General features: G+C 43.3%; 1 protein-coding gene across 1 annotated transcript in view; it reads right to left on the reverse strand.

The window, feature by feature from the left end:
* Positions 1-16,515, reverse strand: part of VEGFC (vascular endothelial growth factor C) — a 343,465-nt gene that overhangs the window by 26,129 nt on the left and 300,821 nt on the right. Inside the window, exon 4 of the mRNA XM_069244682.1 lies at positions 1,617-1,768. Within this exon, the coding sequence (XP_069100783.1) occupies positions 1,617-1,768 (152 nt within the window). The remainder of the gene's footprint in view (positions 1-1,616; positions 1,769-16,515) is intronic.

Here is a 16,515-nt window from a genome sequence, read left to right on the forward strand (position 1 = left end):
TGGCCCAAGTTTTCTGACTGTTTCCCACCATGTTTGGAGAGGAACAATTCTCGTTGCTGTTTTCTACTGATGCAGAAATAAGTGCACTGCAAGAGGGAATCATGACAAAAGCAACTAATGCAGAAATGGGACCACCTACAGGCAGTGCTAGCAGTCATTCTCCTTCATCCACTACTTTAACATAATTCCAAGAGGTATTTCCAGTATCTCCTAGAAGAAGGTCTACATATACAGTACAACATTCTGAGCCTGTGATTACCTCTGCTAAAGAAAAGTGCATCTTAACTGAGGTGGCTTTTGGCAGATAATTACGTTTATATACATAAACATTATAAACACGTCTGTTTAAAATATTAATATTTCTAATGAGAGGAGGTACTCCTTTGCATCACATTCAAAACAAAAAGAATTACCGCTGACAAAGAATTTCGCTGTTCATGAGAAGAGAATAATGTGTGAGAAGTAACTGTTGACAAATGTGTGTCATATGAAAAATGTGACATTCTTGATGATAGTCCTGTTCTACTGCATGTCCCTGATATTCATCATCATGTTATTCAGGTTGGCCAAGACTATCTTATGCTGCACAGGCACATGTCTACACATAGAAATGTTATGTAGCCCTGGTAGCATTTACTGCCGGGAGGATTTAGGAGAGTGATTCATGATGCCAAAAAGATAAGGAATGTACACATCCTCTCTCCAAGAAAACTATAAATGTCAGGGTATGGCCTACCATACTTTGAGCTCACCATCCAGGCAGAGAATGTAGTGCAACAAGAAGTGCAGTTGTTTAATGATGTTTGTTGTGATTTACATAAAAGTAAAATTTTCTTTAAAAATGTAAAAACTATTCTCCTTTAAATAATTCCACCCCTGCAATCCTGAGGTAGAGCCAATAAAGGGTAAACACTCTAACACCCAAACAAATTCCTGCTTTCTGTATTGTTGCCTTCCTCCTTCAGAGATAGGTTTAGCTTTTATTTGAACCCTATGCAGGCTCTTCTTCACCTCCTCCTCACCAGACCTTAGCATTTGGCAGGATTGGAAGGGGCAGATGATGACTTCTACTGGGCCCTCCCCAGCAGAGAGGGCCATCTATGCAGTACGTACTTGGTAAGGAGACAGTGTGGACTGCTGTTGGTTTCTGCTCCCATTGGTCCAGCTTAACCTGACAACCTGTTTCCTTTGACCTTGCCTTGCTGGACAGACTGTCCGTTTCTTCCCTCCACTCCCTGGCTGTAGTTGCACTTCTTGTGGCCCCATTCCCGGAAAGGCACTTTGCTCCTAGCAGACACTTGAAATCATCCCTGGACTTCTATTTGTCTCCCCAGATGTTTTCCAGTTTATCAATGTGAGCAACATACAATTCCAAAGGAATGGCTTTTTGAGCTCTAGGGGTCGAAAGCCCCAGCGCTTGAACGATACAGTTAGGGACATTTGTCACAGAATTAACTTTAATCTGAGGCGATGCATTTCAGAATCTATATGAAATAACCAAGGAGGGCACCCAACCTAATAGGGATTAGATTTGTGTGAGCTTTAAAAGTACATTTATCATGTCCTAAAGCAAAAATAGTATACATGCATTCAGATGCAGGCAGTCTCATACTTACTGTGAATAGGTTGCTGGCAAAGAGCGTCGGATAATTGAATGCACTTGTCTGTAAACATCCAGTTTAGACATGCATCGGCAGGTTGTATGATTGGCAAAACTAATTGTTACTGGTTTAGGTCCCTGGGAAAGTGGAACAGTAATCTCAAATAACTATGAAAAGAAAAAAAAACGAATTTTGTTTTTACAATGGAATTAATACATTATTGTTTTGACATTAAAAATGAACGTTGCATTTCAAGCACACCCAATACCATCATGTGGGGCGCATTACTAATGATCATGCTGTAACAATACCATTCAAAGCAGTACAACAGAAAATGAATAGCAACAAATTAACAATTCATAAAGTAGATTAAGGCAAAAATGCATTTGGATGAGTGACTTACTAACGGCCTGATTACAAGTAGGTTGGAATGGTATTCCCCGGTGGGATCCAGACCGTTCATTTACAATTGACACACTGTTCCCACACCTAGATTCTCTGGGTGTAGAAAGAGCAGGACGACTTTCCCAGATGTAAAATCTGATCAGTAAAATCACAGGTGGATCAGGAAGTGGTTCTCCCCCTCCAGAGGGCTGCCATCAAGGAGTGCACTGACAGTGCGCATCCTGACAGCTTCTCTGCCTCTGTGCCCACATCTATAATATACAGAGGCAAGTGATGCACTGTCAGTGCACATCCTGACCGCTTCTTTGCCTCTGCGCCCATTTCTATATTATGCATAGGCAAAGGTATTCCCTCATTTGCATGGGGCTATGCCCCATGCAAATCAGGAAACACCCTCTGGTGAAAGAGCTGGCGCTATATGTGCACAAGAGCTATTGGTATTACAAAAGGGGCCGCACAAGCGTCTGCAATCCCTTCTGTAATACCAAAGTGCCCAGGGGTGTGCAAGGTGGGCGCAAACACATGTTGCGCCCCCGGGGCACTTCTATAATATGGTCCCAGGTCGTATAGCAATTCTTCATTCTGTGAAGATTAATGAAAAATCTCATGCTATTGCAAGGGTGTTTCCACATTGTACTAGTGTATATGGGTGTGGAGCTTGAAACCCACCAGTACTTTCAAATTCATTATCGGGCCCTAACTATCCGGCTTATGCTGAATATTTTGTAATAGACTTGGGAATAAAGATGATAATGTAATAATGATCCAACATAACAACGCATAGCATAACATAACATAACATAAGATGCCAGGAACAGCTCTACTTTCAAAAACATAATACTCTGTACTATTGCAAAACATAACACAATATAAAAAACATAATGGTTTTGCACTAATTTAATAGTTAATACTTTCAGTTACAGATCTTATCCACACGCACAGGCAAAAATGGTTTTCCACACATTTACTTCTTTTGCCTAAAAGAGGCTACAAAACAAAATATATTCACTTTTTAAAAATTAATCAAGGATATTTATCAATGCAGTGATGGCCTAGAAAGCAAGTTACATGTTCTGGATCACAAAGGAAAAGTAAGTTTTTCTGGTTTAATATTTTTTGTGTGTTTTTTAAAAAAAAAGGTTAAACATATATCTCAGAACAACAACAAGAGTATTGATATTCTATTTGCCTGGCGTTTTCCAAATATGGGTTTCAATTTTATACAAGTTGTCATATGAGAACGCTATAACAAAAGGATTCAGATTATCAGTAAGTTATTGCACTGTCGCTGGCTGTAATGCACTTGTTTTAAACTAAAGGGCAATATGAAAACATAGCAGCACCCTATTTAGAGTTGGTACACCATATGAAATCCATTGCGGCACTGCACATCTGCTTTTTCCTGAGACTAAAAAGTGTTTCTTTGTAGTTTTATACCATGAAATTTCTAAAAGAAGCTGCCATTTCTCTTCTGCCTTCAAGTCAGTGGGAAACACGTACCCTGTTCTTAGTACCCCAAGCTGGAACGAAACACTGTTGTTTTATTATCGCTGAATAGTGCACAATCACCCTTTAGTATGGCATTGCACCACATTTGGCAGTCCAAAAATGCCTTTCCAAACACTTCCATGGTTTCCATTGCAGACCAGAATCTGAGTATGTTTGTACATATGAGTTATCGGGCTTAGTGGGTTGCACAAATGCATGAGTCACGCCACTAGGGTAAGAAAATACGTCTGTCTACTTCAAGAACTCCCCTGACTACAACTGGCCATACACAGCACCTTGAAACTCTTCTTGATATCCCCTTTACTTTAATATCATATGCCATCTTCTTGTACAGCACTATGCTGCTTTATCACTAAGTTCCTGATCTATACACAACTGACATTCTCATTCTCAAGATCGATTTTTAAAATAATGCATGCTGGCCATCTGTGGTCTAGAATATAACTTCCCCACTCAGAGAGAGATCAATTATACCCATGACATACTTACATTACTAACCTACTACACACTGTCTTGGAAACCTTTTTCTCACCAAGTGCTCCATTTAGACTCAAGGGATATGCTGCCCTGGTTACACAGGGTAAATACCAAATGATGTACAGATTTAAAATTCAGATGAATTCTCTTATGTATTGGAGCAACTGGACCTTAAGAATATATTTTGAAACACCCCGCCCCCCAAAAAAGTGCTCTCTAAGAAGTAGATTTTTCCATTGAGGTATAAGATCACCTTGCAAAAGTGAGGGGTATTCAGGGCTGCTGATTGGTATGTTTGCCAGAGGCATGGATGGAGAGTTTTCAACCCAACTAAAGTATGTAAGAATATATTTCCAACTACATTTATCGATGTAACTTGTCGATGTTTCCTATGTGTCTGCCAAGCCAAATCCTTGGTAACCCTAAAGGGTTTCTTTTTTTACTGAGTCTGAAAACCTTTGCTAGATGTATAACATTCAAGACCCTCCTGCACATGCTGTGTGTATCAACACTGCTTTAACTTACAAAGCAACACCATGATTCTGATATGTCAAGTCTCACGTCCAACTAACCAGAGTTTTTTACTTGTTCTCAGCATTGAGACATCTATTGTTTCCAAGCATCATGATCTTAACCTTGGAATTATTAATCAAATTAACAAGCTAAATAGAATTCATCCAAAGTTCTTAGCAAATGATACAGTAGTATAGGGATTGCCCAACATCATCACAGCATCAGCAAATAATGTTATACAGGGACACCAACCACCTCAATATGAGAGAAGTTCTAGGTGAACTCACCTGAAACCCCAGGGTGCTTATTGAGATTTACATTACAAAGAAGGGCACACTACACTCTGTTGCAACCCTCTATGAACTAGAAACCATTGTCTTACCTCATGCATAGACAATAAAGGACCAAAGATGGGTTCTCTCTGTACAGGGAACTTATAAGAAACAAAAAAGTCATGCAAAGGCATATTTACACCTACATTTGCGGAGCTCATCAAAATAGGTATTTACTAATGAAATTAAAGTGTTGGCATAAATCTATATTTAGCAGATATGCATAACTTAATATGCATAACTTATTTCAGCACTACATACCTTTCCCAACAAAGGAGGAATATCATTGATTGTTCCATTGTCACAAACACTACCATAAACCCACCATGAGCTCCATCAAATTTCAATGCTTCCTCTGTCAGTTGTGCATCTGAGGTACAAGTACTCTTGCAGACTTAGCTATCTAAGAAGCATACAATGAAGTAAGCAAAACAGTTCCTTCTATCCCACATCTAAGAATGGGACAATCATAGTTTGTCTTCAAGAGAGAAATGGCTCACCATGTTGCAGCACATCACTGTTGGTATTGTTATTTGTACATTGTGTGGTACAATATGGAATGGCTTAAGGTGAAGGTGGTGCCTGATTTCTAGCATGTGACAGCAAATGCATCTAATTTGCAGATGGTAACTTCTGTATTTTGGGTCTGATGTGCTTTGTTGTTTTACTTCTATCATTTGTTTACTTTTAAAAGGCTGCCAGGCCTTTTCCCCCTCCTGTGCCAGGCCTTTTTTTGCCTATTTGGGGCAGTTCGCGCTTAGGCCCGCATAACTTTTTGTCCACATAAGCTAACCAAGCCAAATTTGCGTCCTTTTTTTCCAACATCCTAGGGATTCTGGAGGTACCCAGACTTTGTGGGTTCCCCTGAAAGAGGCCAAGAAATTTGCCAAAATACCGGGAAAATTTAGTTTTTTTCAAAAAAATTGGAAAAAGTGGCTGCAGAAGAAGGCTTCTGGTTTTTCCCCTGAAAATGGCATCAACAAAGGGTTTGCGGTGCTAAATTCAGCAGCTTCCCAGCTTTCAGGAACAGGCAGACTTGAATCAGAAAACCCAATTTTTCAACACAATTTTGGCATTTTTCTGGGACATACCCCATTTTTGCAATTTTTTGTGCTTTCAGCCTCCTTCCAGTCAGTGACAGAAATGGGCATGAAACCAATGCTGGATCCCAGAAACCTAAACATTTCTGAAATGTAGACAAAATTCTGAATTCAGCAAGGGGTCATTTGTGTAGATCCTACAAGGGTTTCCTACAGAAAATAACAACTGAAAAAGAAAAATATTGAAATTTAGGTGAAAAAAACATAAATGTTTCTCTACGTTTTACTCTGTAACTTTTCCCTGCAATGTCAGATTATCGAAAGCAATATACCGTTACGTCTGCTGGACTCCTCTGGTTGCGGGGATATATAGGGCTTGTAGGTTCATCAAGAACCCGAGGAACCCAGAGCCAATAAATGAGCTGCACCCTGACGTGCGTTTTCATTCTATACCGGGTATACAGCAAATCATTTGCTGAAATATAAAGAGTAAAAAATTGCTATCAAGAAAACCTTTGTATTTCCAAAAAGGGCACAAGATAAGGTGTTGAGGAGCAGTGGTTATTTGCACATCTCTGAATTCCGGGGTGACCATACAATCATGTGAATTACAGGGCTTTTCTCAAATAGATGTCTTTTTTACACACTCTCCTATATTTGGAAGGAAAAAATGTAGAGAAAGACAAGGGGCAATAACACTTGTTTTGCTAATCTATGTTCCCCCAAGTCTCCCGATAAAAATGATACCTCACTTGTGTGGGTAGGCCTAGCGCCCGCGACAGGAAACGCCCCAAAGCGCAACGTGGACACATCCAAATTTTTGGAAGAAAACAGAGGTGTTTTTTGCGAAGTGCCTACCTGTAGATTTTGGCCTCTAGCTCAGCCGGGACCTGGGGAAACCTACCAAACCTGTGCATTTCTGAAAACTAGAGACCTAGGGGAATCCAAGGAGGGGTGACTTGCGGGGCTCGGTCCAGGTTCTGTTACCCAGAATCCTTTGCAAACCTCAAAATTTGGCTAAAAAAACACATGTTCCACACATTTCTGTGGCAGAAAGTTCTGGAATCTGAGAGGAGCCAAAAATTTCCTTTCACCCAGCGTTCCCCCAAGTCTCCCGATAAAAATGATACCTCACTTGTGTGGGTAGGCCTAGCGCCCGCGACAGGAAACGCCCCAAAGCGCAACGTGGACACATCCAAATTTTTGGAAGACAACAGAGGTGTTTTTTGCGAAGTGCCTACCTGTAGATTTTGGCCTCTAGCTCAGCCGGCACCTAGGGAAACCTACCAAACCTGTGCATTTCTGAAAACTAGAGACCTAGGGGAATCCAAGGAGGGGTGACTTGCGGGGCTCGGACCAGGTTCTGTTACCCAGAATCCTTTGCAAACCTCAAAATTTGGCTAAAAAAACACATGTTCCTCACATTTCTGTGTCAGAAAGTTCTGGAATCTGAGAGGAGCCACAAATTTCCTTCCACCCAGCGTTCCCCCAAGTCTCCCGATAAAAATGATACCTCACTTGTGTGGGTAGGCCTAGCGCCCGCGACAGGAAACGCCCCAAAGCGCAACGTGGACACATCCAAATTTTTGGAAGAAAACTGAGGTGTTTTTTGCGAAGTGCCTACCTGTAGATTTTGGCCTCTAGCTCAGCCGGCACCTAGGGAAACCTACCAAACCTGTGCATTTCTGAAAGCTAGAGACCTAGGGGAATCCAAGGAGGGGTGACTTGCGGGGCTCTGACCAGGTTCTGTTACCCAGAATCCTGTGCAAACCTCAAAATTTTGCTAAAAAAACACATGTTCCTCACATTTCTGTGGCAGAAAGTTCTGGAATCTGAGAGGAGCCACAAATTTCCTTTCACCCAGCGTTCCCCCAAGTCTCCCGATAAAAATGATACCTCACTTGTGTGGGTAGGCCTAGCGCCCGCGACAGGAAACGCCCCAAAGCGCAACGTGGACACATCCAAATTTTTGGAAGACAACAGAGGTGTTTTTTGCGAAGTGCCTACCTGTAGATTTTGGCCTCTAGCTCAGCCGGCACCTAGGGAAACCTACCAAACCTGTGCATTTCTGAAAACTAGAGACCTAGGGGAATCCAAGGAGGGGTGACTTGCGGGGCTCGGACCAGGTTCTGTTACCCAGAATCCTGTGCAAACCTCAAAATTTGGCTAAAAAAACACATGTTCCTCACATTTCTGTGGCAGAAAGTTCTGGAATCTGAGAGGAGCCAAAAATGTCCTTTCACCCAGCGTTCCCCCAAGTCTCCCGATAAAAATGATACCTCACTTGTGTGGGTAGGCCTAGCGCCCGCGACAGGAAACGCCCCAAAGCGCAACGTGGACACATCCAAATTTTTGGAAGACAACAGAGGTGTTTTTTGCGAAGTGCCTACCTGTAGATTTTGGCCTCTAGCTCAGCCGGCACCTAGGGAAACCTACCAAACCTGTGCATTTCTGAAAACTAGAGACCTAGGGGAATCCAAGGAGGGGTGACTTGCGGGGCTCGTACCAGGTTCTGTTACCCAGAATCCTTTGCAAACCTCAAAATTTGGCTAAAAAAACACATGTTCCTCACATTTCTGTGTCAGAAAGTTCTGGAATCTGAGGGGAGCCACAAATTTCCTTCTACCCAGCGTTCCCCCAAGTCTCCCGATAAAAATGGTACCTCACTTGTGTGGTTAGGCCCAGCGCCCGCGACAGGATATGCCCCAAAACACAACGTGGACACATCACAGAAAACAGAGCTGTTTTTTGCAAAGTGCCTACTTGTAGATTTTGGCCTCTAGCTCAGCCGGCACCTAGGGAAACCTACCAAACCTGTGCATTTTTGAAAACTAGAGACCTAGGGGAATCCAAGATGGGGTGACTTGTGGGGATCGGACCAGGTTCTGTTACCCAGAATCCTTTGCAAACCTCAAATTTTGGCTAAAAAAACAAATTTTCCTCACATTTTGGTGACAGAAAGTTCTGGAATCTGAGAGGAGCCACAAATTTCCTTCCACCCAGCGTTCCCCCAAGTCTCCCCATAAAAATGATACCTCACTTGTGTGGGTAGGCCTAGCGCCCGCGACAGGAAATGGCCCAAAACACAACCTGGACACATCACATTTTTTCATAGAAAACAGGGCCTACCTGTGGATTTTGGCCTCTAGCTCAGCCGGCACCTGGGGAAACCTAGCAAACCAGCGCATTTTTGAAAACTAGAAACCCAGGGGAATCCAAGATGGGGTGAATTGTGGGGCTCTGACCAGGTTCTGTTACCCAGAATCCTTTGCAAACCTCAAAATTTGGCTAAAAAAACATGTTTTCCTCACATTTCAGTGACAGAAAGTTCTGGAATCTGAGAGGAGCCACAAATTTCCTTCCACCTAGTGTTCCCCCAAGTCTCCCGATAAAAATGATACCTCACTGGTGTGGGTAGGCCTAGCGCCCGCGACAGGAAATGGCCCAAAACACAACGTGGACACATCAAATTTTTTCATAGAAAACAGTGCCTACCTGTGGATTTTGGCCTCTAGCTCAGCCGGGCCCAGGGGGGGCAGAAATGGCCTAAAATAAATTTGTCCCCCAACCCCCCTGCCCCCCCGGGAGCGACCCTTGCCTATGGGGTCGCTCCCCCTGCGTGACATTGGTGCAAAAAAAAAAATCCCCGGTGCCTAGTGGTTTCTGCCCCCCTTGGGGGCAGATTGACCTACAATCGGCCAATCTGCCCCCAAGGGGGGCAGAAATGGTCTAAATACAATTTGCCCCCCAGGGGAGCGACCCTTGCCTAATGCGTCGCTCCCCATCTCTAAAAAAACAAACAAACAAAAAAAAAAACACACAAAAAAAAAATTGCCCTGGCGCCTAAAGGTTTCTGCCCCCCCCGGGGGCAGATCGGCCTAATACCAATAGGCCGATCTGCCCCCAGGGGGGCAGAAATGGCCTAAAATAAATTTGCCCCCCCGGGGAGCGACCCTTGCCTGCAAGGTCGCTCCCCTTGTGTGACGGCACAAAAAAAAGATCCCTGGTGCCTAGTGGTTTCTGCCCCCCTTGGGGGCAGAAAGACCTACAATCGGCCAATCTGCCCCCAAGGGGGGCAGAAATGGTCTAAATACAATTTGCCCCCCAGGGGAGCGACCCTTGCCTAATGCGTCGCTCCCCATCTCTACAAAAACAAACAAACAAAAAAAAACCCACAAAAAACTATTTGCCCAGGCGCCTAGAGGTTTCTGCCCCCCCGGTGGGCAGATCGGCCTAATACCAATAGGCCGATCTGCCCCCAGGGGGGGCAGAAATGGCCTAAAATAAATTTGCCCCCCTCACCCCCCCCACCCGGGGAGCGACCCTTGCCTACAAGGTCGCTCCCCTTGCGTGATGGCGCAAAAAAAAGATCCCTGGTGCCTAGTGGTTTCTGCCCCCCTTGGGGGCAGATTGACCTACAATCGGCCGATCTGCCCCCAAAGCGGGCAGAAATGGCCTAAATACAATTTGCCCCTCCAGGGGAGCGACCCTTGCCTAAGGGGACGCTCCCCATCTGTAAAACACAACAACAACAAAAATCCCTGGTGCCTAGTGGTTTCTGCCCCCCGTGGGGGCAGATCGGCCTAATAAAAATAGACTGATCTGCCCCCATGGGGGGCAGAAATGGCCTAAAATAAATTTGCCCCCCATGGGAACGACCCTTGCCTAAGGGGTCGCTCCCCTTACGTGAAAAACAAACAAACAAAAAAAACTCCCTGGTGTCTAGTGGTTTCTGCCCCCCTTGGGGGCAGATTGGCCTCATAAAAATAAGCCAATCTGCCCCCAAAGGGGGCAGAAATGGCCTAAATATAATTTCCCCCCTATGGGAGCGACCCTTGCCTAAGGGGTCGCATCCCACACCTAAAACACAAAAGAAAACAAATCAAAAAACAAAAAAAACAAAAGTATCCCTGGTGTCTAGAGGTTTCTGCCCCCCCTGGGGGCAGATCGGCCTATTATTAGGCCGATCTGCCCCCAGGGGGGGCAGAAAAGGCCTTAAAAAAAAATTACCCCCTGGGAGCGACCCTTGCCCAAGGGGTCGCTCCCTTCTGTCAATTACATATTAAAAAAAAAAATCCCTGGTGTCTAGTGGGGTTTCAAAAGCCGGATTGCAAGCAATCCGGCTTTTGAAACACTCGGAGAGACATCAAAGGGAAGGAAATACATTTCCTTCCCTTTGAAGCCCCTCCGGGCCTCCCCCACGTGATCGAAAGAGAAATGCTGAGCATTTCTCTTTCGATCGCGCTGGAAGCTCTGCTTCCAGCGCGATGGGGGAGGTTGTGTGATTGTCAGCGCGCGCTGACGTCACAGGAGGCGTGGGGGGGTCGGGGGTTGAAGGGGAAGGGATTCCCCTGTCAGCCCTGACCTAGGGGGGTGGGGGGGCGGCCCTCGGGAGGAGCGCTAGCGCTTCTCCCGAGGGCAGCATTCAGGACGTAATGGTTACGTCCATGGCGCCACACGGGCGCTGCCATGGACGTAACCATTACGTCCCTGGCGGGGAAGGGGTTAAATGAATTATCATGTGTGTAGTGTGCAAAATGAATGTTATCTTGCACTCATACACTCATTTCTCTATGTGTGGGAAGTAAGTCACAGATGGTATTCTGTCAGCTTTTTAGTTACATTTGAATGGCTATGCACAGGGATGTTTGAGGTTACTTGTGTGAAAGTATAGATCGTGGTAAATGTAAGTGCTAAAGTTGCATCATCTAGTTAACTTGTGTTTCAGTGTTTCTGTGTACAATGTTTTAAACACCCTAGCATTGTCTTTCGTGGCAGGATGTGGTCATAGTTTGGTACCAATGCCCACGCATGCTGTTGTGTGCATGGGTGTGCTTTATTGCAGTGTATTACTTTGCTACTATACAGGAATTGATGGGAAATTTGGGTCACAGATGTGCAAATACAATAATCTGTGACAGGTACATTCAACTTTGGGATTCACATAATTGTGTATTTGCACTTGTTAATGTATTTACTCACATCAAAAGTTATTAAATACTTTTAAGTATGAATAATTCTCATAGGGGTAAGGATTTTAGGGAGAGAACAGCAAAAAGAAGGTGAACGTCCACAAACTTTCAACCTTGTGGTTACTCACAGGCCACCTACAGATAACTTTCCACCCTGAAAACAACTGCCAATTTACCTCTGGTAAAGGCAGGAGTAAAATCTGTTTAGGGAGCGAAAAAGAACTAAACATCATACTTTTCTCATGGATAAACAATGGCCATACTGATTTTGCACCAATTTCGCCTTAACCCTTTAAACAGTAGCTTATCAGTACAGTACATAGACGCATGTACATTACAAACTGTGGACAACAAATTATAGAAAATGCAGATCTCAGGGACAATTCCATAATTACAAATTAAATTAAAAAGTAATTACAGAAGCACTTAACTTCCAAAAGAACTCCCACCTCTCAGCCCATTACTCCAGGTTGCATGCCCCATACAGATAGCAGCATCATAGGTCTTCAACAGGATGACCTTGGCTTCATATATCTTTTTGAAATTAATAAGACAAATCTCTATTTGAAATTTAAGGACAGTGCTTTTATGAAGTAAAGCATTCCTTGGAGGTAGCCACTGTGGTTCTTTTTCTGTTTTCCTAATTTAAATCTCTTTTGCCCTCATTACAACTTCGGCGGTGGGCCAGCGGATGGAAACAGCGTTTCCGTCTGCTGGCCCAGCAGAAAAGTCACATCAACACTGCAGCCGGCTCATAATAGAGCCGGCGGCAATGTTGATGTGCAGCGGGTGCAGCAGCACCCATCGCGCATTTCACTGCGCGTAATTCGGGCAGTGAAATGCACGATGGGGCTGTGCCTGGGGGCCCCTGCACTGCCCATGCCAAGTGCATGGGCAGTGCAGGGGCCCCCAGGGGCACCCCGAATCCCCCTTACCACCAGCCTTTTTCTTGGCGGTGTTTACCGCCATGGACAGGCTGGCGGTTGGGGACTCATAATCCCTTGCACCGCTGCCCTGGGGATTATGACCGCCTGGCGGATACCTGGCGGTCAGTTGCAGGGGCCGGTGGTATGGCCGTGGCTAATGTGCCACGGTCAAAACACACTGCCAGTACACCGCCAGCCTGTTGGCGGTGTTACCGCCGGCCGCCAGGGCCGTAATGAGGCCCTTTGTGTTCAATTCACATTTGTACATTGTTTATCACAGATCATAACCTTAGTCTTGCTCTAGTCATTTTCTAGTTATATTTACTACAGTAATTGCCTAGACTATTTAGGGCATGTTGTAATCCAACTACCGTTTTATAGAGAAGGACTGCATCATCCACATAGAGAAGATCAGGGATGTTTTAGGAAGTCAGTTTCCTGGAAGATAACTACACAAGCTTCAATTCTGAATCAAAACCCACCATCTATGAATTGAACACAAAAGGGTCCAAAACATAGTCCTCCTTTACTTCAGCTGTGCAATGCGCTTTATCGGTCTGTAAAAATATCTGTTTAGCACAGTAAACTGTGTGTAATGTAGGTTTCTATCCTTTAATGGTATTTTCAACAATCCTTGGGGATTATGTGCAATGTAATGTTTTATGCTGAACCCGGTGTGGGTAAAGGAGAATTTTGTTTTATATATTGTTTTTATTGGAAGAGTTCATGCATCTTAAAGATGTCAATGTCAATAATCAATGAACCAGCATGATCATGATGTGAAACATTACACATCCTCCATAAAATCATATATAGACCTACTACTAAGAATATATTGCATTTTGCCAACAGTCACAGAATTTTGCCATTGTATTATACAATTCAGCCTCTTCAAACATATGGTAATCTACCTCTATTGCCCCATTATGTTAATGCCTCCCATAATCTCTGAAATGTATTGTAAGGTCCTCATGTAAGCCTGTACCGATACTCCAGCTCCTTGATTTTTAACTTTTTAGACCACCATCGTTGGACTATTGGGATCGTCTCAGAGCCCCAGTTTTGCAAAATAATTGATGTGGCTACTTGTGCGAATATGAACAATATTTCTTTCAACAAAGGTGCAATATTAACATTGGGAGAATACCCCAGGACTGCTATGTAAACATCTATTGACTGATCTAACCCTGCAGTGCGTGAACAGTGTGCCCGAATTTCTGTCTAAAAAGGGATTATTTTAGGGCAGCCTCAGATAATGTTGGTCCAGCTTCCTTTCCCCTCAGTTGAGCACCTAAAGCACCTATCAGGTACCTGGGAGTTAATTCTGTACAAGAAGCCGTGATTCTGTAAAGTAGCCATTTTGCAAAGAATTGCTTTCTGTGGAGATTCGCGCCTTTCAAAAAAGAGAAATTAAACACATTTATCTTATTCTAGGTCTCTTCCATAAGTTGAGGACGTTCCTTGGACTGCCATTGGTCCTGAGCCTTAAAAAATAACACACTGGCCTTCTGTTGTCTAAGAATACCCACCCAGCTACTAACAGATCTTTGAGTGTGGTTTCTATCCAATCTTCAACTATATCCAGGCTGGCCCAGATGCAACTAAAATCTAGGTTATTAAAAAACTGTCTTATGCCAATAAAGGACCATTGCATCATTTTAAAGTGCCTGATAGAGGGTTCTGTTTCAGCCCACACCTTCCAAATGGCAGAGTTTAAATTTGAGACCCTACTATAACCATTAACCTCCCACCTGAAAGTGGTATTCTTATCGAAGAGGGGTTGATTCCCAAAGTAAATGTCTATTTGGAGGGATGCTCCATAAATGGCCGGTATACTATAGTGCTTAAACAGTTGTATGTTTAAGAAACCACCCTAAAGCCTTGTAATTAATGTTTTCAGGTGATCTAGTGAGGCGCAGTAAATCAACAATCTTATATTCAAGAAAGTTCAAGTTGATAAAAAATAATCTGTCCCAATTATTCCAGGTTTGTTAAAAAAAAACCTGTGTGAACCATGTGCAAAATTAGCAAAATAATATACTCTTAAATCAGGAAGAGCAATGCCCCCTTCTTTCACTGGCCCATATAATGAATCTAACACCAATCTAGGCATATTATTCACCCAAATAAAAGTGGAGAACGTTCCCTCCAGCTCCTCCAACTCCTTCATCTGGAGAGCACATGGAATAGCTGCCAACAGAAAAATATTTGAATCAAAGCAACACAGCCAATTACTACTGGGAGAGGTAGATAAATCCATTTAGGAAAAAGAGCCTTGATCTTCTGGACCAGAGAGGAATAGTTCAGTACATATCGGTCATTAACATTCTCTGTGATGTATATCCCTAAATATCTCTTAGGCCTTGAATTAACTAAGGGGTGAAGTTCTGCAGGTAAAGTGTTGAGTGTGCAATTGCATTATAAAAACTTCATTTTCAACTTGTTGAGCTTGTACACGCCCAGTACTTAAAACTCTTGAAAAACTTTCAAAACCCTCTTTACATTTTCTGTATCTGGCTTTAGAAATAGAGCTATATCATCGGCATATAATGTAATGCTTGTCATGCTGCTTATTGGCAGCTCAATACTCCTATCAGTCAGCACTGCTATTGCTTTGGGCTCTATGAATAGCGCAAAAAGAATGGGCGACAGGGGACACCTTTGCCTCGTGCCCCTTGCAACTTTGCAGGCCTGACATTGTGAGAGTTAATGATTATATGGGCAGTTGCCCCTTTATAGAAATGAGATATGATTTAAATAAACCTCTTGGGAAACCCAAACTCCCTCAAAATAATGATAAAGACATTCCCAACACACTAAATCAAATGCCTTCTCTGCGCCTAATAAAATAACGAGGGCGGTAACTTTATTTTGAGAGAAATACCTAATGAGTCTATTAAAAAAAGAGTCGTAGAGAATAACTGCCTACCAGAAGTAAAACCACACTGATCTGGAAGAATAATAGAACCTAACATTCTGCTCATTCGATTGGCCAGTCTGCGATAACCTTATAATCTGTATTCAAAAGACTAATGGGCTTAACATTCTCTTTGTTTTTTATCCCTTTTCAGAAAACTGACCACTATCACAGTGCGGAATGATGCCGGACCTCATCCCCCTCCAGGATATGATTAGCAAGTTTTAAAAGTTCTAGGTTTAAAACCAGTGGTATTTTCCTAAACAATTCAGCTGGTAGACATCTTTACCACAAGCGTTCCTATTACTCAGTGACCTGACCACCTCCTCGATTTCGCCAAGAGAAACTTTAGTTAGGAGGGCTTGAATATTACTAGCATGTAGCTTTGGAAGGGGTGCTTGTTTAAAAAATGCCTAAGATGAGTAATATCAACCTGTTGTTGCGCACTAAATAGTGCTTAGTAATGCTTAGAAAATCTCTCTTGAATAGAAGCAGGATCTACGATGTGAGTGTTAGTTTCAGCATCAAAAAGAGAAATGACCGTGTTTTGTGCTTGGTGTTCTTGAATCTGCTGAATATGCAGCTTCTGAAAATGAAGCTGCATATTCACTTTCTTTGTAGGTTTTTTGTTAATAAGCAGCTTTGGCAACATACCCTCGCTCATAGTAATCAACCTTTGTTAGAAATGGGGTCTGTGGTTGGCAGTCAGTTTGTACCCTGTCCAAGCAGGGACTCTTACTCTTGTCAGGGCATTGTAGATACACACTTAAATTACCCCTGCTTACCTCCTTGGTAGCTTGGCACAAGAAGTTAGGCTTATCTC

The sequence above is a fragment of the Pleurodeles waltl genome, chromosome 1_2 (genome assembly GCF_031143425.1).
Source record: "Pleurodeles waltl isolate 20211129_DDA chromosome 1_2, aPleWal1.hap1.20221129, whole genome shotgun sequence".
Lineage (NCBI taxonomy): Eukaryota > Metazoa > Chordata > Amphibia > Caudata > Salamandridae > Pleurodeles > Pleurodeles waltl.